Source organism: Motacilla alba, chromosome Z (assembly GCF_015832195.1).
Source record: "Motacilla alba alba isolate MOTALB_02 chromosome Z, Motacilla_alba_V1.0_pri, whole genome shotgun sequence".
Taxonomy (NCBI): domain Eukaryota; kingdom Metazoa; phylum Chordata; class Aves; order Passeriformes; family Motacillidae; genus Motacilla; species Motacilla alba.
In genome coordinates, this window is record NC_052046.1 from 10,758,986 (window position 1) to 10,784,738 (window position 25,753).

Below are 25,753 nucleotides of genomic sequence, written 5' to 3' on the forward strand. Positions count from 1 at the left end.
TATTCTTATTCATGCCTCAAACTTTCCAGAAGATCAATATGACCCATTAAGGGGCATTTGCAGTCCAGAACTAGATGATATTTAAGATCCATTCCAACCTGAACCATGCTATGACTCTATGATGAATTTCTGACAAGCAGTTGCTAAAGGGGTTCTGGAGACTAATGCAGGTTATAAAGCAGGAAAGAATATTAGCAGCAATTAGGCTCTGATATTTTTTACACACGTATGTCCTTGTGCACCCTTTGCCTGTGAACCAAGCTGTGTTACAGGAACGACTGTGTGCCACAGCATGGGCAACACAACCTAGCCTGCCTCCCTGCAGCCCTTTGCCATTGTCCCATTCACCAAGAGCCCTTTTTAAGGCATCTGAGATCAGCTTTGTTTCTGGTCACAGCACACAGTGCAGAGGCAGATGTAATGACCTGAACTGCCTGGCTGAATTACAGGAAGGAGAAACAATTTATTTCCTGCTGCTCAGTGACTAAAGGGAAAACAGCCAGAGATACTGGCCTTTTTCTATTTCCAGAGGGAGAAGCTTTTGTGTCAGATTGGCAGTGGGGGGCAGATACAAAAAGTCCTTGCTGTCACTGAAGGGTATGGCCTTGAAGGGTACTGCTTGAATACCCATTATGTGAATGCTATATTGAACTTTAAGATCTTTACTTCTCTTGTCTCCCCCACTAAGTCTTCAAATAAAGAAATCACGTTTACTTCATGTTGGCCATGACATTGCCTTGAAGGGAGAGAAATGTGTCCTGATGTCAGTAATTTACCTCGTAATTTGTCTATATGGGTCTGAATCAAATGTCCTGTTGGACTAGCAGTAAGAGGAGAAAGCTGAACCGTAGTGCCAAGCAGTGAAGTTACTGCATAAAAATCCAAGCTGTGTAATCTGCTTTTCAGTAAGAGAAAAAAATGGTTCCTTCCCTACTACACAGCTGTGTAATTCTTCAGTACAATGTCAGTCTCTCACAATCACAACTGTGAATTACCACAGATTTCCATGACTAAAGGTCACTTAGGCCTATCACAATTCTGCGCAGGAGATGAATGGCTCTTAGAAACATCACAGATGTTTCCAGATCCTCCACCCTCAGCATCTGCAGATTCCAGTGCAAAGAACATGTAAGCCTTCACCTTTTTTTTTTTTAGATGATGTGATGGCTTGTACTTAATCAAAAATCCCCATTATCAGTGCTAAACAATCATACTCTGGTGGTGTATCTTCACCCATTAACACTGGGGGAACACTGACTCACATAGTAAGAATTAAGAGTGCAGTTGTGATGCATAATTTCAGCACAGGAATATAGCCTATGTGCTTTAAAGACCTCCCAAATAAAAGGGGGAAAACGACAATTGAAAAATGAGTGCTAAGGCATACAGTAAAAAATAAACTAGTCATAGTATAGCTTGATGATTTGAGATTAAGTTATTGACACATCTTATCAGATCTCCTGACAGAACTTTTCTTCTGTGTCAGATCAGTGTTGAGAGAGGACCCATATACCTTATAGGCCAGGCCTTCAAATGAGTTAACAATTTTAACTTGTCTTTGAATCGACAAGTTCTAAAGGAATACCATGCAAATAACACCTCACTGTAAGCCTTCCTTTAGCACTGATGCACAGGTAGCACTTTCAAAAAATTAGGAGATATTGGATAAATTAAAAAGACCAAGTGAATCAGTGGTGTGTCTGTACCTACTTCTCACTTGAAGATGCACACTGTGGCTTTGTCAGGCCAGCTAGGCAGAAAGCATCCAGTATACCTCAGGTAGCTAAAATGAAGCATCTCAATCCACATTTAGCCGTTAAAGAAAGACCAGTTTCTCTGACAGGTCTGAACAAATTCATGACAAACTGCAAAATCAGGCTAAAATCAGATGAATTTAGAAGATGAAATTCCTTTTTGGATCTATCTATCTTGTTTTGACATACCCAGTAGGAAAACTCTGAACTCACTCGATAAAAAATAGCTACTCTACACGCCAATCACATGTGAGCAATTTAGACAGTGGATCTAATATCGTACTAATTTAATATTTTTCTCAATTTCAGACCAAAGTGAAGTGTTATTTTAGTTCTCAGGACAAATGTGCAGTGCTCTTGTGAGACACAGTTCTGAAAATCAGAACAGCGCTTTAACACTTCTGAATGTCTTTTCCATCTCATTAGCAACACATTGCAATCAAACAACGACAATGATGTGCCAGACTAATTATACTAAACACATTTTCAGATTTATTCTCCAGGACCTGTAATGTATCTATTGTGTTCAGCTAGCTGGACTCAAACACTAGTAAATTAGATGAAGATAGAGGAAAAAGCTTCTTCTCAGGTGTTGTGCTGGGTACCTATTTCAGATGAAAGCATGCTATCCTTCAATACTGTGAGCTATTTGGGTTACCTGTTCATCATTTGGTCTCATTTTGCATGGCTATATTGTTCATTCTGTGATCCTGACTCCAAATGAATCCATTTGCCGCGAGATGTGAAGCAGCAGTCACCATGTACAACACTGACAGCACCTTGGAGGGAATTTCTCAGAAACACTTTGGATACACAGAACTGTTAATGCTGAAGTGTATCTGGGCTCACAAACTGCAATTAAATTAGCTCCTCTTTCACCTCCAATCTCCCAGTTTGGATTAACTGAGTCTTGCTATCTCTAAAATAGGTATAAATCTGAACTGCCACAGGCAAGGTTTCAATACAGAAAGCATATAGAAACTAAAATTAATCACAGTGATCCCAGTCCAGCTGGGCTGGAAATCAGAAAATTAATGTTTCACAAGGACGGCCTTTCTGAATTAATTTGGTCATTGGTCTCTTCCAAGTGAAAGTCAAAAGCACTGCTATGGTATGCAACATCTACTATATGTTTCAATATGCTAAAGATTAGATTCATTCTGGCTTGAACCACTCAAAGCCATCATAGTTCAAAGGTCCATCCTGGCTCTCAGCAAAGTTAAGCAGGATCTCTTCACTGTGAACTTGAGCAAGGTCTTGGTAACTCCCTTTCATAAATGAAAGTATTGCAAGGAAAGATTGAAACACATCTTTTATTATGGTCTCTCAGGCACTGTCATTCTAATAAAATAAAAAGTTTAAAAGAAGGTGTACCAAACACCTATTAAAAATGTGAATTTTTCATCACTGCAAGTCTTTAAGAAAAGAATGTGAAAAATGTCAAAAAAGGAACATAATTTTTAAAGGGATGAAATAGACAACTTCTTGAAGTTCCTTCCAGTTGCATTTTTATATATATACATATACACATGCATACAACTTCCACACCAGATAAGCTAATGTAGTTTCCATAAGTCACCAAGTCCTGCTCTTGTTTCCAAAGATGCTAAAAGCCAAAAAGCTATTAGGCTTCAAGGAGGTACAGGACAAACCCTCAATCTGAAGAAATAAACCACAGATATAAATAGATCCTCTACGAGAAAAGTACTCATTTTATTTATAAGAAAGTGACTGAAAGCAATGCTAAGGTTGTGGAGGTTACAGAATTTACAGAACACTCCTTCAAATGTCATACAGACACATACATCATCCTGGAAATCTGCTACCAACACACAGAATAGGCAGAGATCATTATACTTATTCTTCAGTGCACAATATCTCACTGTATAACATTATTCATTGTAAACTAAAATAATTTTTACTGCCCTCATCTGTAAAGTCTGATCCTAGTAAAAGACAGCTCAGAACAGCTACACGTGTATAGTTAAACCACATTTTCATAAAAAGCCCCATGGACAGCAGTGACACCAATTACAACCCTAAAGCTACAATACTTTGTGAAAACTTGTAATCAAAACCAGCTTTTCTTGAACTGATGTTTTAAAATAGTGGGGAAAATAAACCAGAGGATTTAAAAGGCACTAAAAGTAATCAGCAGTCAGTCAAATAGACTCATCAAAAAGGGTGGAATTACACTTATGTCTACATGGAAAGCTTTTGCTATAAACTCACTATAAAAATGTGATAAAATGGAGTACTTGGCCTTGGTTCTACCAAAAAAAATGGTTAAGCATTTTCTCATAACTTTTCAAAATTAAATTGTAGAGAAAAGAAACATGCAAACATACCCAATACCTTACACATGCCATTAATACAGATATCTCGGCTGTGCCTTCCTTCAAAGCAAGGAGTGCCATCAGTGACTGCATCAAGCATCTTCTCTGAAAAATGGCCATCTACTGGGCGGCAGTGGAGCTCACAGGGGTTTGCTGAAAGGAAAACAAGAACACTCACTCAGACAACATGCCAGCAGGACACTGAAATGCAATGCACAGGGTCTTTGCTGAGCAAAGTCAGCTTTGCTCACTTTCCCTGCCATTTGCCAGAACTGGCAGATTTAGAAGAATTGAGCAGAGCCAGGGTGACATGGGCCTGATAAGTAGCACTTGTGGATTAGTGGGGAGCAGCTGGAGGCTGGAACCCTCACACCTGCCTGCTCTCTGTCACTGGTACAGCAGCAGCCTCTGCTGAGTGAGGCAGCAACGAGACCATCACCTGCGATGGAGAAAGGGATGGGAAATCAGCAAACCCAGCTGTCACTGGAGAAGGGGTGGGATTACCAAGGACACTGACAAGAAGGTTTTCCATTAGTTGGTTACTGAATAATTTCAGAGGTAATTTAAACTTTCCATCACTGCTGTCAGCCTCTCTCAGAGAGCAGTCAGCTGCCTGCTTCTGATCTTATGTGTCGTTCATCATTTTCACCAACCTGCTGGCACTTAATAAATAATTTCAAACATTTTTTTTCCCTGCTTGACAACTAATGAAATAGGGATAATATTGCAAGTCTGACAGACTCAGGCTGTTTTCAGATAGATGTCCCACAGAAGCAACAGGGAAAAGAAAAGCTGTAGCAAGAGCAACAAGTGGCCTCTGAAACAAGATTTTCTGTGATGGATCATGGCCTTAATCTATTCCATCTACAGAGTAAAAAGAGCCAAACACCAACCTCCCTGTCTCACAGAAACTGGCCTTTGTGAATGGGAAATTTTGAAACTGAGACATCAGAAAGACAAAGGACACAAGTCTGATAAATAATTTGTGTGCATGGAAGATGAGTTAGAGCTGAAATGAGGGTCAAAGCAAGGACTGACATAATCCCTGGCTTTGTAATACTCTCTGGTAATTCTGCAGCAGAACCAGAACTATCTACGTGAATTAAAAATCATCCACTATCATATTAATGAAGGACACCAACACAAGACTTGTCTTCAGGTTTTGGTCTACTCAAAGACCCCAGTCTCACCCAGCACTAAAGCAATTTGTTCATGCTCAGCAACCTGAAATGCTTTGCTGACAAAAGCAGTGGGCCTTAAACCCACCAGTCAGTAGTGACTTCAAGGCATCATTATGTAATAATTTAAAAACCATCTTCCTTTGTGCTGCATAGGTGCTAATGCTGTGCCTGAAAGAGTTGACTGAAGCTGCTCCCTTGGTTTCAGAGGGATGCAGGGTAACTATAAGCTTTCCACATGCTGGTTGATAAATTTATTTTTATCTTTTCCTCCTTTGTTGCCTTTGTTTGTGCCATAGAAAGGACTGTGTTTAAAGAAATTTTTGGTAATGAGAGAAATGCAGGCTTCTGATAATGCAAATAAACTAATTAATTTTCAACAAAAGGATTTATTCTTTTGAAGAAGGAAAATTTGCTCTCATTACCCTGGTTTGTGCAGCACCAACATACACACAACACCACACAGTGCACAAAGATGACTGCAACTCTTCCCCTCAAAGTTCTCGCAGATTAAGAACTGAATCCTGCAAAGCTTGAGCTTTGGTACTGTGAATCTCATCTGTGTAAACAGAAACACTGCAGAACTGGCAACAAAAAGAAATTAAAAAAAAACAAACAAAAACAGAACAGTAAAGGAAATTCAAAACCTTAATGAAGGCTTCTTTCCCCCCCCCCCCTCTTGTCAGAAGAGCTAAAATGACACCTCAGTTCTGTCACCAATGTGAGCTTCTGGCTTCTCAAACAAAAATACCCTTCACAAAGTGCAACAGTGATGAGACCCAGAGCACATACATGGACCAACACCATTGCTGTTATACAACTGGTGGAATTCCAGCAGATGTGAATTGTGTTCAAGAATATCAGTGGAGGTGGAGCTAAAAAAGGTTTTCAGGTAAGAACATAAAGTTTGTAATCTTTACCAACCCTCAGCCCCTCTGTGAAAGCTGCCATCCATAACACCTACCAGTTCCTTTGATAAGAGCTGTCATGATAAGCGATACAAGTGATTTTAATTCTGTCTGCAGAATTCTTCTTATGGCAGTGTGATTTAAGTGATTACTTCAGTGCTCTAAATTTTGCTTCATCTTGCCTACTTTCTCAATGTAGCACTTTTCTATACAAAGCACAATATGCTTATGACAAGGAGAATCTAACAATTCCAGGTACTTTCTTACCTGCTCAGATAGACAGATTTTACATAAAGCCATGTCAGCTTTTGCATTGTTTCTAAGGAAATATGTCAAACAGAAGTTTGATATCTGTACCTCCTCGTGACTGTGTGTTGACAAAACAAGCAATTTCATTTCAGAAATCACCGAACAAGAAGAAGCAGACAGTGATGACATACTCCTGCCATAACTATGATGCTGTAAATCTATAACTCAGAATCAGTTTTTAAAGCAAAATAACTCCCTTACTAAGTCAAAATAAAATGTAAAAAAAAACCTAAACAAACTTTCATACTTGCAAATGCTTTCTATGTGTGAAAGCTTTCCTGTTTTTCCTGATTGTGTTAACTGATCTAAAATTAGACCCAACCCACAAATTTTTACTGTTTTTCATTATATATGTATTTTATGAAGCCCCTCTGGAAATTATAGGGTTTATTTCTCCACCCAAAACTCAGTTATATCTGATGTTTATTTCATTTTTCATCTGCAGAAAGGCTAGTTAGGCCACCACTGAGGAAATTATACTAGCACTGTATTTGGCATTCAATACCTAAAATTATTTATTTATCTACCTATCATTATTATTTATTATAGTTGAGCTCAGGGACCTTGGCTCTGTTTTTCTAGGGTTGTAAATACACCACATCAGAATCAGCCAACGACCTCCAAAACAATATTTTAATATTTTTTTACACAGAACGGTTATCTAATATTTTAAACACAGAACAGATACAAAACTCACACACAAGGAAAAAAATATGTTTCCTGAGATGGCGGAAGACTTGCACTGAGTTCAGCCTTTTTTCTTATTTCAGACACAAAAATCTAAAAAGAGTTAAACTCAGATGAATGGGAACACTTGGATTGTTCAGAAGGAGCTCATTAAAGCAGCTGGTTCAGTTTCAGTTACTTCAGCAAATTTAATTAAATTATGATGAGATTTTAACAAAAAGGCTGTAATCCTTGTAACGTTTAGGCCAAAATATACATAAACTCCTGCAACCCAGCATATGCGTGAAATACTAGATCCAATCTGTGAGCACTCCTTAAATGTTCCACTGAGTAGCTGGCATTTAACTCACTCCTTGTTTTCCTTTCTAGAGAAAAACTTGCTTTGCTCGATCTGTGTTTTTCAAATCACAGAATCATAGAATGCTTTGGACTGGAAGAAATCTTAAGTATCATCCAACCCCCCTGCCATGAGCAGCGACACCTTCCATTAGACCACAGTCATGTCCAAACCTGGTCTTGAAAACTTCCAGAGATGGGGCACCCGCCACTTCTCTGGGCAACTTGTGCCAGTGCCTCACCACCCTCACAGTAGAGATTTATCTTCCTTTTATCTAATCTAAAGCTGCCCTCTGTCAGTTTAAAGTCATTCCCCTATCTCTACTAGCCCTTGTAAAAAGTGCCTCTCAGTGACTTTCTAACTTCCAGGTTGCTCTCCTGTCAACCTTCTTTAGTCTGGCTGCATCCCTCTGCCAGTGCCTTGCTCCTAGCTGGACATAAGATTTTAGCAGAAGTGCCACCAACACTCAGCAGCCCAGAAAAATTACAACCTGGTTTTTTACATGGTGTCCACATCTTACCCCTGCTGCTGATTTGACCAGAGACATGATCAATTCCCTAATATACAGAAGATGAAATGGAATCCCAAGCCACAGAACTCCCTTAAGGGCCCAGTGACTTATCTGTAATCAGAACATGACTGAAGAAGCAAATCAGCAAAACTGAGTAAAAGTCCTGATATTTGGGCATTTGATATTTTCCCCCTCTGTATATTATTAAAAAGTTCAGATTCACCAAGTGTAAACAGAACAACATGAAGATAAGTAGGAAGGAACATATTTCCTTCCCAATTTAAATTTGTTTACCTTACAGCTGATTCCCATGAGTTCACATGCAGGAGGGATCCAGCTTAACCTGACTAAGAAGGATGTGATTAATGTGTCTGTCAGAAGAAGATAAGGCTTCAGTATCTTTCCTAACTTCACAAGGAAGAAAAGAGGTGAGCCTGTTCTCTTCAATCCCTCATCTCTGTGAGAACTCAGAACTGACTGAGGAAATCCCAAACAAAGAAAACTAGAAAAGACAATTACCAAACAGAAAAAATGGGAAAAAAAGCTGAGGTGAAGCTATTTATCACTTTAACCAAGCCTGGAACTCCAAACAAAGTTTAACTTTGAAACAGGGACATTTCATCCTGATAGCTCAGCCCTTGTGACTGTATCAGAACATATCTTACTTGATACACAGGAATATTTTGATAGAAATATTAAATGTAAAACATTATTAACACAACCCCTATCTGACCTAATGACCAACTAAATGATCCTGACACTGATACAGAAAATAAAGGTAATTATATGATTTAATGTAGGACTTTGAGAGGGAAGCTAAGCCCTGAGAAGCTATCAGACTCACATAAATGGAATTTGTCAAATGGTATGAAATAAATAAACATGGGGTCAGTCTGATGGAAAGAGAAGTGGATACGTACTGAAGTCTGCCCAAAGTGTCAAAATAGGGGCCTGGGTCATGAGAAAAATTCAGAAAATATCCTGCTCAGGCTGCTGGATAGTTCATCACCCTTGAACTTGGAGGTCTCCATCATTTTAAGATTCCCAGGGGTACTCTGATGCTCCAGCTTGAGCACATGGGTTTCAGAGGTTCAGAGCAATTCCATAACAGGACTATGCAAGTTCCCCAACAGGCATAAAATAATTTGAACCAGAAAATTCTGGGCTGAAACCTAAAACAACAGGCTAGGAAACAGCAAGATGCGACTTACTGCTTTTCTGTGAGACTGCTTGTTAAAGCTGGTTGTTTTATTAAATCATAAGCTATTAAAAAATGTCTTTGTTTTCCTGCAAAGTTACAGTCTACACAACAGAAAAGACTGTTTAGGTACATGATATTTGCTATAACTGCCTTAAGCAAGCTATGAAATTATAGCCAGGAGAGAGAATTTGGCCATCCAGAAAATATACTGTTTTTCTCCAGTGGGATGAAGGAACAGAGAATGTCTAAAATGTTGCAGAATGTCTGGCTCAGGAATCTATTTCCTCAGCTAGACACTTCCACATAATAACTTTACGTGCACTGAGGGCTTGGGAAAGCTTAATTATGCTTTCTTTCCCCTTTTGAAACCAAGTGCAGCATGAGAGGATCCAAAATGCCTAATACTAAAACAAAAGCTGTATTGGGTTTGCATGGCCAGGCTTTGGTAGCAGGGGAGCTACAGAGGTAGTGGAAGCTGTTGTGTCACATCAGAGATCACCACATCTGGTTGCACTTTTGGAGACAGGCACACAACTGAACACACTGAAGGTCCTGCAACAACAGATAAAGCTCACTGATGGACGCCCCCTTTTATAGGGGGATCAAAATTACCATGCTTCAGCAATCAACTGGTTGAGGTTCCAACACTGCCCAGCTCACTCGCCAAAGATATGTCTGCATTCAGGATTGAATGGGACTGGCAGGGGTCTCCTGTTTGAGTTTGAATCCTGCTTATCATTGTCTTACCTAGGGACTTGGTAATGGACAAATCCATTTCCAACTCTTCTATTCTTTAATGAACTAAGCTAGCCTAATTAGTTTCTGTTATGGCCAATTTTGTCTGTGCAGCTTCAAACCAGCTGTAGCTGTCACAGTAGCTCTGTGAGAAGCTGCTAGAAGCTTCCCCCATGACTGACAGAGCTCACATCAGACAGATCCAAGAGGGACCTGCTGCCTGTAAAGACCAAACCACCAGTGACAGTGGCAGCCCCTCTGGGATAATGTATTTAAGAAGGTGGAAAAAAATCTGCACAACTGCAGCTCTAAGAGAGGATGCAAACGTGTGAGAGGAGCAGCTCTGCAGACACAGGGTCAGTGAAGGAGGAGGGGCAGGAGCTGCTCCAGGAGCTGCTCCAGGAGCCAGAGCAGAGATTCCCCTGCAGCCTGAGGTGCAGCCCATGGTGAGGCAGCTGTGCCCCTGCAGCACAGGGAGGTCCAGGGGGGAGCAGAGATCCAACTGCAGCCCCTGGAGGAGCCCACACCAGAGCAGGTGGATGTGCCTGAAGGAGGCTGTGACCCCATGGGAAGCCTGTGCTGGAGCAGGCTCCTGGCAGGACCCACGGACCAGGGATCCATGCTGGAACAGCCCGTTCCTAAAGGACTGCAACTGTGGAAAGGATCCATGCTGGAGCAGCTCAAGAAGAACTGCAGGGAAGGACTTACGTTGGAGAGGTTCAAGGAATACTGTCTCCTATGACTATTCTACTCTGATTTAGTTTCTAATAAATTAAGCACATTTCCCCAAGTCCAGTCTGTCTTGCCCACGATGGTAATCAGCAAGTGATCTCTCCCTGCCCCTATCTTGACTCACAAGCCTTGTTAAAATCTCTCATCCCTATCCAGCTGAGGAAGGGAGCAACAGAGTGGCTTTGGTGGACCCTTGGTGTCCAGGCAGGATTAACCCACTACAAAAGCCAAAGCCTTCTCGACAGCAAGACAACATAGTAACAGAATGCTGTGAAAAATCCTTGAAATCGGATTGCACAAGTTAAGAGAGTAAGTAAGGGATCTGACAAAGGTTGGTGCACATATGGAGGACATTGTGAGTAAAGTCTCTAGAGACCTGAAACATCAGCTCATTTTTGTTGGGGGTTTAAAAAGGCTGTTGGTTTGCTGTTGTTTCAAGTCTTGGTTTGTTTGGACACACACATGCAAGGAAGGCTCAAACTCCTTAGAGACAGCACAGTTTCATGACCTTATTTGCAGGTATTTTGCCCAGGACATCTTTAGCCACTGATAGAAGGTGAAAGAATATTTGAAACTGAGATGGGAGGAAAACTCTCAGATGTATTTCAGGTAATTCTGAAGTGGAATTCTGGAATTCTGGAAGCAGTGTGCCCACAAGAGTGACCCACCCTCAGCCATACAATGATGTTAGATGAAGAATCAGCACAGGATTTGGGCAGCTCCCTGCTTGGAGAGCCTGTCTGTCTGAGGAAGAGACAATTTTACTTCAGGTTAAGAGATTAGCAGCAAGAAAACACTTTAAATGTTGCTAGTGGAATGTGAAAACATTAAGGGCCTCAAAGGTAATGGGAAGTACATGGAAATCTGTGCTGAAATTCTGGCTGCTGAGAAAATGGGTGAAAACAGTCAAAAAATTTTCAAGCCACAGGAAAAAGATATCTCTTTGATATTTGAAGGATTTTGCAAATGATTTTCCAGATGAAATATATCACGCTCAGCAGCACAGCATTTTCTAAGTAGAGCTGGTTTGTCTGTACAGTTCTGAACAGTTCTATTTGAAATACAGCACGGACAGAGCACAGCCCTGCCTTCCAGTGTGCCGTAAGCATTGGACTCATGATTCTCAATGTCCTTTAGAAACAGACCTCCTGTAAGAAATGCACATGCAGAACTACCTGTTCTGTTGCAGTGTCACAGAAAGGGCACGAACAGAATGAATGCTGTACTCTGAAGTAGCACACCCTGAGTAACAGAGGTCTGGAATCTTAATTTCAATGACAGGCAACTGCAGAAAATATTTTTGAGCTTGGTTTTGGCCTAAACATTAGGCTGTTAGCATTTGTCATGGCTTTATTGAGATTTCTTCCAAAAAAAAATCTCTATTAAACATATTTTCTTTCATCAGAAATTTTACGGGAAGTCTGCCTGCTCTAGGTTCATCTTCAATGGTGTATTTGTTGGATGAAATTAAAACAGTAGCTGAAATTTAGGAAACCAATTCAGAATGCCAATAACCGAAAAAACCAACTAACATGCTGAAAAATACTACTGGCAAATGAAACTGGAAGTTTAAGCCTGATCTTCTGTATCCTATCTGTCTTATTTTTTCATTAAAAAACACATCGCTACTAAGTATTCTGCTGCTATGGAACTGTGGGGAGTGGCTGATCTACCTGAAGGCTTTGCTGCAATTCAAGGGGACCTTGATAGGAGGGAAGAGGTGGGCAGGGAGAAACAATGGGGTTCAAAAAGGGCAAGTGTAGGGTCCTGCTGGGGAGGAATAACCCCAAGCACAGACTGGGGTCTAACCTGCAGGAGAGCAGCTCTGCTGAGAAGGACCTGGGAGTTTTGGTGGGTGACAGGCTGCCCATGAGCTGGCAGTGCTCCCTGGCTGCCAGGAGGGCCAACGGGCTACGGGGTCCATTGTAAAGAGTTTGGCAGTCCTGGGTTCTTCAGTACAAGAAAAGCAAGGAGCTACTGGAGAGGGTCCAGCAGAGGCCACAGAGATGATTAAAGGACTGGAGCATCTCTGTTGTGAGGACAGACTGCGGGGGCTGGGCCGGTTCAGACTGGAGAAAAGCAGACTGAGAATGGGTCTCACCAATGCATCACCACTATCTCAAAGCCAGTACCAAGGGGATGGTGCCAAACTCCTTTCAGTGGTGCCCAGTGAGAGGACAAGGAGCAATGGCCATTAACTAGAACACAGGAAATGCTATCTTAACATATGGAAGAACTTTTTTACATAGAGGATGGGAGAGCACTGGAACAGCTGCCCAAGGAGCTGGTGGAGTTTCCCTCTCTGGAGACATTCAAACCCACCTGGATGTGTTCCTTTGCCACCTGCTCCAGGTGAACCTGCCTTGGCCAGGGAGGGTGGACTTGATGGTCTCCAGAGATCACATTCAACCCTAACAATTTCGTGATTCTATTGGATAATCTACACCTTACACAATGCACAACCCAAGAATCAAACTGCATACTAATAATGATTGCCCTTGTATTTAATAACTAGCTGTTCCAAAGCAAGTTATAAAGCAGAGTCACTGACTCTGCCTCTACAATCCAGGGCAGCATGATACTGAACCAGCTCAGATATTACTTCTTCACTGTAACGTCAAGTACACCTACCATTCAGATCTGAGCTTGGAAGTAGTAAAATCATATGTGTGCAGTGGGAGAGCTCTGGTTACTGGGTGCAGTGATCCCTGCAGACCCAAAGATGCAGCTCTACACCACACTACTCCTTGTTCTGTGGCTACACTGGAAAAGATGGTTTAGATCTATTCTAAACAAATAGTACAGACATGACTTCAACAGCTTTTCTTAGTGCAATATCTTTTCAGGAACTGAACTAGTCACAATCACCAGAGCTCTGAGCAGTCACCATTATCACCAGATAAAGGTGAAAAAACACCTAAGTTTAGAGAAGAACCACTGCCTTTTTGTTCACACAAAAGGCACACCAGAATACGGGAGCACACCAGATTTTTCTCTTTAATTCATTAGGAAACTTATAATTCAGTGACTTCTCACCCTCACAGACGTTTCTCATAGGTGCGTAACTTTGACTTTTTATACAAGACATTAAAAAATTGTGTAGCTTCATACCTGTGTTATAAACAGGAACCCAGTGGTAGAATTCATTCTGGTAAGGAACTGTATCAAATTCACTGCACTGCATCTGACGGAAGGTTGGCAACTCTTTGTGACAGGGGCTGATGTTACACATGCGATAGCGTTTCCTCTCTCCAGTGCAGTAGTCTCCTCCAAACTGGGGTCTAGAAAAGGGACATTGAGACTGGGACATGAGACCATGGATTAAAAAAAAAAGTTTTAAACCAACAATGTATTTCAGGCCCCAGCAGCACAACAAAGAGTGAATCCTTGACAGGGTAGAGATACTGTTCACATCACATGTTTGTGTACTCAAACATGTCAGTATGAAGCACAGAGATCTAGACAACTCCTGTATCCCAAAAAAGTGCTCGGCACTACCTGGCCGAGCTCACAACAAATTAACCTATCAAACGGACTGGTTTAAATCCCATGCTTTGCAGTGCGCTTGACAGTTCTCTCTGAAAAGACAAATGATTCTTGCTGTTAGTGATTTGCGAAAATGAGACGAGGAGTCTTCATGGAGTCAGACATGTAGTGGGGAATTCTGCCTTTCATGTTCCGTACCTGACAGCTCATGTGTCTGATGCTCAAACAAGGCTGATGACTAGAAGAAAACATGAAAGGTGAGTCCTCAGGATCAGATTGCTAGAAACTGTTCTCAACTGGTGTTTAAGGACATTTATTTACTCATTGCAGTATTGATAAAGCAATATTCACACTATTTCTGCAAAGCCTAAATGTTAAGTATGGTTTTTTTATTCATTTTGCATGGAAATAAGCTCCTTGGAGGGTAAGAAATAAAGAACAATATGACTGTAAAAGATGAGCCAGCTGAATTTCACACAGGTATGCCTAACTGGGAAGAGTGGTGTTAGTATCTTTGAATCTTGATGTGGCACCTGCTGATAACAGTCTCATACAAAAGAGTTTCCAATGTCGTAAAAACCTCAAAAATCTTAAGCAAAAAGTAGGGAAAGATAGTGCATTCAGCTCACTCTGGATTATCACACAGCCTCTCTGCGCTTTGAACTCCTGCCCCACATGTCCTTGTGCAATGGGACCAGGACGACCAAACGCCCCACTCGCCGTGGATTGCTTCAGGAGTCTTCCCCACTGTAATGCACTCACCAGAGAAGCACCACTGAGGAAAGAACAGAAAGCATAAAGAGCTTCAGACCATTATCACAGGCAAATTATGAATTTTTTGAGTTTCTGTGAATTATTTGTTATTTCAGCTCATGAGGTTTGAACACTTAAATGGAAATGTAAATGGAGATGTCACAGGATGACCCTCCTTCATGCTCAACAATAGCAGAGCTACTCATGGCTCCTCTCTGCACTCTGGCAGACAGCACAGCTTGCAAACAGCATGGCTCACAGTCACCTTGTTTTCTCCACACCGAGTGCCATCCGCAGCTGCATCCAGTTTGGAGCGGCAGGAGCCTTTCACTGAGCACCAGAGGGTCTGGCAAAGGTTCTGAAAAAAGAAGAAAACTGCAGCAGTCTGAGGCAGGGCAGAACTCCTATGGCCAAGATCTTCAAAAGCCTCCCAGACTTTTGTACAACTACTTTAAAAGCCTTGTAAGGGTTGTATTCCAGAGGGATCAGGGTTTTTCACAAGATAGGAACTACTGAGGGTCCAAATTTAGATACTCGTCATTACTGTGCAAAAAGGGACTATTTGAAAAACAAAACAAAAAAAAGGTAAACACTATCTAGTGAATTTCCTGCACTATGTGACTTCAAATATTCTCCTAATTGGCTGCTTAGCTCCTAGATAAACACAAGAAAAATGGCTTAACAAACTTCGGTCACTGCTGTTTGCAGATAAGGTGAACAGAAAATTGAACAATTTTCTTTTCAAGAGTACTAACCAATACCATCTTCAATTCTGCATTGCTGTCTGCCTGAAAACATACAGTGAAATCAAAGAAGGCTACAGAAGCCAGGCAGGCAAACACAAACATCATGTCTCCAACAGTATTAATGGAGGTCCCAAACCTAGATGAGGAAAAAGTGATCAGGCTTCTTAAAACATCAGCTTGGCAGATGGCAAGGAAATGATCTGAAAAAAAAAAAGCAGTCAGCTAGTTGGCAGAGAAAAAAGCATAGTGGGCTGGGAAGAGCAAAGGCTCTGGTTACTGAATGTTTGCATTTTAAGTAACTCAAAAACTGGTGCCAGTTTAATGCAGTAGGTTGCCAGTAAAACACAGCATTCCAGATGCTGCTCCATGTGCAGGGGCTCAACTCCACAGAAGAGACAGAAACTCCTGAGAGGCAACAAAGAAAGCAGGGCAAGAAACATTCCAGCTACCTTTTACCAAACCCACTTCGCTCAGCCAGAACTATTCTCCAGAAAGGGAGGACAGAGTTGGGGGGCCACTTCTCCCTCTTCAGTTCACACGCACACCAGCTTTTCTTTGTTTGGCAAGCAGGAGCCCTGTATGCTTGGAACTCCTGACTGATCAGGGCTTTGCATGAAACAGCACTTCCAAAGCAGAGAAAGCAGGGCTCTCAGAGGGACTGCACACTGCCAACAGGAATAACAGAAGCAAAAGTCCAGGTCCTGACTCAGGCTGTTTGGATGCCATAGTCCAGCTCTGGAAAAGGGAATAGAGCTGGCAGCATCAACCTGTGAAGACGGGATGGCTCCAAGTGCCATCAGAGAAAAGAGTTGATAAGAAGGATCCCACTAGCAGCTCCCACTGGGATTCTGAGAGCAAGCCACATACCAGATTTGGAAGCTAACATACAAACTGCACACTTCCAAAAATGCAGCCCCAACAAGCTGTCAGCAATGTTCATCCAAGTGGGAAATGCAGAGTTTGGCTGCCCATTTCTGACCTACTTCTGTTTAAAATGGCTAAGCTTTGGCACAAGCTTTGAGAGAGTTCGCTTTCATTTACTTCCTCCATTGTGTGTTTACCTTGGTTTGTCAACAAAAGCACCAGAAAAAACCTGATGGCATGGAACATCTCAAAGCACTCCAGCCCTCCAGCTGGAATACAACATCTGGGCCATTGCATCTTCGTTCACTGTTTTTGGGCAATGTACACAAGACAAACTTTTTTTTTTCCGTTCTCTGTTTATAGTTCAAGAGTAGAATTCCTTATGAAGGCCTTGTAAGCCATCATTATCAGGTTCTTAAGGCAGAGCTACCCAAGTGTTCTGGCTGATGAATTTTCTCTCATTATCAAAGTCATGCTTTATTTAAACTCTTGTACACAGAATATATTTTGTGGGTTTAGTGTATAAAGTGTACTCTTGCACCATGCCTCAGACAACATCAGAGAAACTGGCAAAGAAAATGAAAACAGCTTTTCACTGGCAATTACGTTTATTATTAGGTGCACCCATAGATTTCAAAGTCAAGAATTCACAAAGGGAATTCTTTAGCTTTGCAAGGATTTTTCCATATTTATCTCCATGCCCCAGAACTGTTTTTCGTCTCTAAGAATACTGAAAAAACAGCAGAGGAGATGCACTACAATATGAAAAACAACAATATGAGAGGATGCACTGCGTACTGCATGTCTTTGGAGGTAACACACAGAAATTCATGACTCTGCTATGGACTCACTGCAAAGCAAGTGGGTTTTCTTTTTATCAGCAGTATGATATACAATTTCTACCCAATATATGAGAAGAGAGTCTGTGCCTTGAAGGAAGTTGAATCCAAAAAAAATCAGTTTAATGGAAGCCAATGGAAGTTTTGGAGAAAAAGGCAATAAAATGATTATTCTGATATTGTACAGGCTTTTCTATAGGAAGCTATGGATCTAGCTATGACTTGGAAAACTCCTCCATCTAATTAATATTTTTCTTTTCTTTGCCTTATTAGAGGGACAATTTTTATATACTTCACAGGACACTTTGTTGCCTAAGTGCTTCATGAAAACCGCTATCTGAATTATAAATATTAGTTTTTGCTCAGTGTAATCACTGAACCCCAGGGCATCTTCAGCTAAATGCAGATTGTTCTCTCAAAAAGGATCTCTGGATCAAATTCAGTCAGACATTAAAATGTAAAAAACAAAAGCAGCTTGTCAGTGAGCAAGTAAATAAGTAAAGAGGAAAGACAAAAAAGAGTCAGACCTCTTAGACAAAATGACAAAAAAAGACTGATGATTCAACATTCCAGGTTGACCCTACTGTTCCCAATTCCATCTCCTGCCAGTGCAACTACCAGCAAAATACAGGCCTTTCAGCAAAATGCAAAACGAGAGGATACCAATTAATTTTCTGACATATGTCTAGCTGCAAAATTGGTTAATCAGGAGATGTGAATGTAAAGGCCTATTAGGTTCAAATTCAAGGAGAGACAGACTGAGCCAGTACTGCAAAATTACATCCTAATTTTCTATCTGTACCAACAGACAAATTATAGTATCTAAGGAAACTGTAACAGCAGGTAATGAAAGCAATCTTTCAATACCTTCTTCAGATTCAGCAGTTGTAGTTCAACACTGGTAATCATGTTATCTATTAAGGTTGAAAATATTAATCAGAAATAATTTCTCTAAGAGAAGGCTAGTTGGAGATACACACAATTATCTGAATGGAATAAACAGTCAACATCAGCAGCACCCAGTCCAGAGCTGTGTTCATACCAGCACTGCCAACAGCCAAAACACATCTGCATTTAACAGGGCCAGTAGGCTGGGTGCTGTCTCCAGCATTTACTGAACATTGCTGCTCAAAACACAGGAAAATTAGTGATCACTTATCTAGGCTAGCACTTGGAAATTTTGCTGCTGAGCTATTCTATGTATAAATATGCTGTGTTGGAGGGCATGAAATAGAAGCCTCTCTGAGTCCCTCCGAGAAAAAAAGAAATGTAGGGTTTGAATTAGAACCTCTAGAGAAGCTGAAATATATTAAGCCACACAGACACAAAACAGAAGTGTAAGTTTTAATTTTAAGTAAGTAGAAATATATTTCAAGTGCCTTAAGAGACTGTGTTAGCTAGTAAAAGGCCCTAAAGCCCAGTTTAACTTAGGCCCAGGCATAACAAAAAACTAGCAGAACACTGATTGCATTTCTAGATAGAATAGGCAGAACTACTCACATACATAGATAAAATTATATATGTAGATTTTGGGTAAGAAAACAGATAGTACCATTTGGGTAAACAGATAAAATTATGTACGTAGATTTTGGGTAAGAACTGATACTACTTTTGCACATTAGAATTAAACTCAGATTGGTGTAAGAAAAATGTTTCAGAATTGTGCTTTTAGCTGATTGGATGATTTATGAATAAAATTCCTTGTATTGGGGTGAGAAAGAAGAAGGAAGAAGAAGAAAAAAGGTGTGGGAACTGCTGCTGCTGCTGTTTTTGCTCAGAACATTGAGACTTTGGGCAGAAAGATTTTAGCACGGACTTTAATACTCTGAACTCCTTGCCTTCGAGACTGATGCACTCATGCAAAAAACAACTTCACTACAACCAACAGCCCCTCTTTTCTCTTTGAAGATCCAACACCCACGATAACCTCAACAATGCTGTAAAGACTCAAAGACCTCTGAACATTCTAGCTACCACTATTCTAGTAAAATACCATACCACTGTACTTTAGCTAACACAATCTGTTACTCTGCAGGGCTCCACAATCTTGTGAGGGTTGCTGTGACTACACTGTTCCCTTGCATCTCCTCACAATACTGTTTTGCTATGCTGTGAGAAAGACCTCGGGGTACTCTATGAATTATACACTTCTGCATAAATATCTAATGTTCCATGCAAAAATACTGATTTTTCAAAATAAATGGGGAATTTCAGGGACTGAAATATTCTTTTGTTTGTTAGATCATAAAGAGTATGAAAAATCAGGATGTATGAGAAGAGAACACAATCCTTATTTCTTCAGAAAACTCTTCTTGGAACTGGAAGATTTGTTCCCAGAATGATTTGACCAATTGAAAGCCACAAGGTTGAAGAATATTTTAAAATTAGACCTAAGTTGCATTAATAATTTACCTATGAATTAGTATTACAAGTTTAAAACCGAAATGACTCCACTGCAGAAGGAGAGGCACTTAACCACAGAAATGGCTGAGAACCAGCAAAGACTTTGTGAAATACAAGACAAACAGCATAACAATTTGCCTCCAGAATATGCAGAATTAAGTGTGTTAGGCAATGCCTGCACTGCACATCTAGCCTAGGAGATTCTAAACACACTGCATTTGTAAATGAAGTGCACTGAATACACTTTCATGCTGCTCAAGAACATTGAATTCTTACTAGGAGAATGAAGAAAAACATTCAGCACTTACATCCACATCTTCACAGAACGTAGCATTGGAACCATACTGAAGCTGGCATTGGTGGTGCACATCATAAATCACTCCAGGAGCAATGATTGGGGACTTTGGAACTTCTTTTTGGGGGATGTCATCCAGACAGAATCCCCACCCACGACTAAAAGACAAAAACGCCACATTAAAAACTCCCTACCACTATAGTTTTTTTATGTTTCTATACAGACTTTTAGTATCTATTTCTTAGGGGTAATCTTGATTATGGCCCATATAAATAATCCTTCCAGATTCCAGCCAAGTTAGGTTGAAATGCTGCAAACAAAGTAGTTACCTTATCTAGCAACACATGGTTTTAAAATGACAAAATACAGTTTGTTGAAGAGGAAATACCATGAGCTCAGTATAGTTTGCAGAGTGGCTTCAGAGAACCCCACAGTCTCTGGTTAAAGTTATACCACATTTCTGGTCTTAAAAAGAATAGAACAGATTTGAACAAGTCACTGAAGCCAAACACTTGGCACTGTGGCCAAAGGCAGTCTATGAAGTTCTGTCAGTGCCTTGGATGGAAAGGCTTCTTTCTTCCTGGTAACTGCAAAAAGCTGCAGGTTGCACCAAACCCGAGCCAATATGACAAGACTTGAGTTCACTTCCAGACTACAAGACCATACCAAGCTTTGCCCAAATAAGTAAGCAACAGGACAGTGCTATGTCCCCCATGGAAATTAACTCAAGCACACTAAAACCCCTTATAATAATCAGTACAATAATACAATATGTACTTTGAACTCCAGCACAGTTGTGCTCAATTTAGGCAAATGCTACAACCTGACCACTCACTCTAGGAACCGTGTGATGTACTCCTTGCTGCACTGGGACCAGGTGAGGGGAGTAGGATCATACTGCAACTGTCGAGACATAATATACGGGCGCTTTCCAGCAGGCTCACAGTCGTTCTCCTTTCCATCATGCTGGATTCCAAAACTGGAGGTAAAAAACAGCATCTAATAATTCCATCTGACTGGCTGTACCACAACACCTACCTACAGGTTCCACTTCATGCTTAAAAAGACAGTTACGTTGCTTCCTCCCCTGCAGAGCTGTAGTTATCTGTTTGCTACAAGAAAATATACACACAGAACATATGACCCAAAATCTATGAAAAATCTACACCCCCACAGGCTTTCAAACATGTCTGTTATGCACAACAATATTGCCTTGCACAAAATAAAGAACACACTGTCACAGACTGTACTTCTGTACTTTCAAGGGAGTCCAAACACTAGTGCACAGTTGGGGCAGAAGTCAATGTTTAAACCTAAAAGTTAGGTTACAGCTGTTACAGCTAAGACAGCTCCCTAACTCTTGAACCCAAACTTGCGCCACTTTAACTAAGATGAGGCCTTGTTACATTTTGTCTTAGACTCTCTCATAATTATATCTCTACTGCTTTTTTCATTTTAAAGCTTTTGATAGACTGCACCAGAGATACTGCTTACAAAATTATTGAATGTTCAGTGAACTTTCCTCCAACCTCTATTCCTTCATCCCATTTAATTTTCTTAATCTATGCAAACAGATCTCCACAGCAGGTTCTCTCCAGCATCTCTGACTTGCTGAGAAATTTTTTTATTCAACAGCTTGCAGAAGTCATAAACACAAAAGACTGGATGGTATTCAACTGAGTAAACACACATGCCTCTTCATCACCTCAGAGTGAGGATTATCTCATAATAGAAATAATAACATACATAGATACTGATATATGAAGATGTTGACACCTAAATTGTTAACATCTGGAGGTGTGTAAGTCCTGAAAGCAGTGAGAGCTTACTCAGGTCATGATTCAGTCACGAAGCAGATAAAGTGTGTTCAAAATACTTAAGACTACGTTTCTCAAAAACGTAATCAGATCATGACTCAAAAGTTCTGAAAGCAGAGCTAATTTCAGTCAGAATCAATTCCAGTAATGAGTCAGAAGCATAAATGCAAGGATCTCCCCTTTCTGACAGGCTCTTTTCCACAAACAGGGTCTGTTGAATCCTAAGGCTGCAAACATCTAAAGAGACAGTATGGGGAAGAGCTGACTTTCAGCATTCATCTAAGGTATAGGAGCAGGTCTGTCTTCTTATTTTTTTGTTCATCTGTTCTTACAAACTTGTCTATACCTGAACTTCTCAACGTGTGCACACTAGCCTGGCTTAAAGTCAACAAGGTGACAACAAACCCTAGAGTATTCAACATTCCTTATGGAGACAGTTCTTAAGGAAAGGCCCTGCACCACTCCTGCAAGGGCAAGCACAGCAGTACAGGGCCCACAGCCTCCAAAGGACACAGAGTCACCAGCCAGCCAGGCTAGACAAGGAGAAGGTCACAGATGGATCAGACTGTGGGGAAGAAGTCTCCTCAGATCATTCGTGTGAATGAAAACAGTTCCCTGCCAGCAACAGGCTATGGGGACCAAGTGACTTAAACCCACAGCATGCAGACCCAATTGGAGTGACTTCAGCGTTATTTATTTATACTATTTCCTTTCTGACAGTGGAAAGGTTGCATAAATAGTGGCCAATTAATGGTCAACAGGGTCACTGCCACCACCATCATCATCATCATCACAATTACATCCTATGAGGAAACAGAGACTCTATCCTGCTCCTCAATCCATCCTGTGGCTGATGCACAGTGAAATTAATGTGATTGCAGACAAAGCAATGGACATGTAACTTAGCCAAGCAACAGAGTCCAGTTAAAAAAGTGCAGGCATTACAGTAAAACCAGAGTATCCATGAGATAATGCTCTGCCTTGAGGAAAACAGCTGTGACAAAACAGTTTCAAAAATCAGGGTTTTTTCAAGTGAGTTAATAAACCATCTAACCAACCAAAACACCTCCAAAAATCTAAAATTCTGAGAAATTTAGTTCAAACAGAAATACCTAATCATTAAAAAAAAACAAAACCATATATAAAACAAAATATCCAGGAACTTTATTTATCTTGGTCTAAGTGTACCCACAACAGCATTATTAGACAGAAAATACGATTTACTAAGAAATGCCCTAAAAAGACTTTACTGGTTCATTAAAAAAAGGGATAAATATTAAATATACAATAAGATTAATGTATGTTTTTCTATATGAGTTTCACTATACGAGTTTAAAATGTTTTCTAGCTAATCTGCATTACAGAAACACCTTGACATAGTGAGACAGGTTTGTTTTCTGTAAATGTTTTGGATTGACCTGGAGATTATCTAAAGCAATTATACAGAAATCTAGCGTATGTTTGGAAAAATTAGCATGATTGAGTGACGTTATTTCATTCTGGTGTACTGAATAGCTGTATACGTGAAACACACATCAAAGGCTTAAGAATACTTTTTTTTGCTTTGAAATAAGTTTTGATTTTAATAATAGAGACATTAACTCACTTTTTGTTTTGTTTCTGCCTCACAATTTGAGTATTAACATGCAAATGTTAATACAGGTTCCCCCTCCCCTGTCAACTGTACCTGTGTCCAAGTTCATGAGCAATAGTGAAAGCCAAGGGGAGGCCAGAGTCCTCATTGATGTTGCAGCTCCTGTGAGGCTGACACATGCCTGACAGGTGAGACAAGCCTAAGGTTTCACAGGGACGGTTCATGCCAGCACAAATGTCCTTTCTAGAATCACAAAGGAGATGCGCCATTTAAAGAGCTTAAAACCAGCTGTGGAGTGTCACTAACATGGGTAGCAAGCTTCCATCTTATAATGTGTTAATCTTCATTTTGAGTAAATCATAGTGGTAAGTCTTTTACAAATATGCATGGAACAACACGCATTTGTTCTACTACTATATTATACTGCTATAATTTGTAGCCAGCATTTATGTGGCTGTGGTACCTGGATACATACACTTATTGTCAACTCCCATAAGCCAAAGTTTTAGAACCTCCATGTCGGACAGCATTTTAAAGCACAGTTTACAAAAGTCACCATAGCTCAGCTTCATTCAAGTGAACTGTCTGAGTGCTTTATATTTGGACAGTGAAATCTCACATCATTGTGAGACTTTGTCTCACATTCTTATTTTAAGATTTTTGACCGAGGAAAGGTTGAGAAGGTGGGGAATGGTCAAAGGGTGCACTTGATGATCTTGGAGGTCTCTTCCAACCTAACGATTCTGTGAATCTTTTTTACTGAGCCACTTGAGGGGTATTTTAGGTTGGGTTTTTTTGCCTGACAGACTTTAGCCCAGGGCTGGGTTTTTTTAGACCATAGAATCAATCTTTTCTATACCAATTTTTACAGACCTGCAGAAATCCCATTTCATGCTATGACATAAAGTCCCTGCATGACCTCAGACAACCTCACTTTCAAGTTTTCTGTTCCTCCCTTGCTTGGGCATTGAAAATTATTTTGTGTCTCCTTAAAATGGAGGTATTTAAAAACCATATACTTTAAAGCTTAAAAATGAAGGGCACCCTGTTTGCATAATACTCCTCCTTTCTGAGCTGCACTTGCACATTTCTTCAGGAGTTGTTCATCTACATGCTACCTTGTTTTGGTATATTGTCCCAAAGCAGAACAGAGCACAAAATGAGATGGAATCAAGGGGGGGAAATTACCTGAGCTGTGGAAATTGCTTACCTCTCAGGACCCACAAATCTCTATTTTGTGACTAAGATGCATCTCTAACCCGTATGCACATGTAGTGTCATCAATGTTTCAACCACATTTCTGAGCTCTGGGCAGGATGAACTAAGTGATGGCCTGAGCCTATAAAGGAAATATCAACACCTAAGAAATGCAACTGAATAACAGCCAGTCACTGCTGTCATACCTGGTAAGAAGGACAGCCACATCATGGTGGGTGGGGTTGACATCACTCTTGGGATTGACACTCTTCTGCCACTTGCAGAAGCTGGCTAATGTCTTATCAGCATGGTGCACTATCTTCAAGCCTTGCTAATGGGAGATGAAGGAATATGTTACTGTAAAGACCACACTGCACTGCAGTAACACTTCAGTGAAGTCAGCTGTGAAAATGGGTAATCTAAATGTAATTGATTATGCTTTTGCCTAAAGTTAGAGCAATCATTAGGAGCAATGACACCTATTCATCTAACATTGAATATTAGGTTAATATGCTGACATTTCTGTAATTGGTGCAGCTAAAGGAAAAAATTACAGAATGCAGAACTCTACATACATTTTGATAAATGAGCTTCATAAGATCCAACACTGAACTGAAACTTTCAAACATTTTATATTCTCTTGAAATCAAATTTTCCTCTGAAGAGAAGGTGAAGATTACTTATTGTGGGACTTTTGTCACTCAGTGTTATGTGAACACTGTCATATTCAGACAATAATTATGCTTCTAACAGAGTATTCATTTCACAATATTTTTCAATTCCAAAGAGAAACAATGCAGTCATAAATGTTTCTTCCTCAACTTATTATTATACAGTTTACATGCAAATTACTGAAAACCTTAAAAAAAAACCCAAAAAACTATGCAAAATAAATTAATCCAAAATTAAATTTTATAATTTCTTGTCTTAGACATTCACTTTATCTTGTCTCAGTTTGCTTTGTTTTTAACAAGCATCAAAGTATGAGATTAACTTTACCAGACAGTAATCTCTGGGGAACCTAAAAAAAAATTTTGAAAGGTATTTAACACTGTTGTTTCCAACATTGCC

General features: G+C 40.3%; 1 protein-coding gene across 4 annotated transcripts in view; it reads right to left on the reverse strand.

The window, feature by feature from the left end:
• Nucleotides 1-25,753, reverse strand: part of ADAMTS12 (ADAM metallopeptidase with thrombospondin type 1 motif 12) — a 145,905-nt gene that overhangs the window by 42,268 nt on the left and 77,884 nt on the right. For all 4 annotated transcript variants that reach the window (XR_005255241.1, XM_038124209.1, XM_038124210.1 and 1 more), the window contains 8 exons: nucleotides 24,889-25,013; nucleotides 23,579-23,728; nucleotides 20,910-21,053; nucleotides 20,088-20,232; nucleotides 15,193-15,285; nucleotides 14,804-14,949; nucleotides 13,800-13,969; nucleotides 4,110-4,243 (listed from right to left, as the gene is read on the reverse strand). Coding sequence is in view for 3 of the 4 variants with exons in the window: in XM_038124209.1 (XP_037980137.1) it covers nucleotides 4,110-4,243; nucleotides 13,800-13,969; nucleotides 14,804-14,949; nucleotides 15,193-15,285; nucleotides 20,088-20,232; nucleotides 20,910-21,053; nucleotides 23,579-23,728; nucleotides 24,889-25,013 (1,107 nt within the window). In the remaining variant the exon portion in view is untranslated. The remainder of the gene's footprint in view (nucleotides 1-4,109; nucleotides 4,244-13,799; nucleotides 13,970-14,803; nucleotides 14,950-15,192; nucleotides 15,286-20,087; nucleotides 20,233-20,909; nucleotides 21,054-23,578; nucleotides 23,729-24,888; nucleotides 25,014-25,753) is intronic.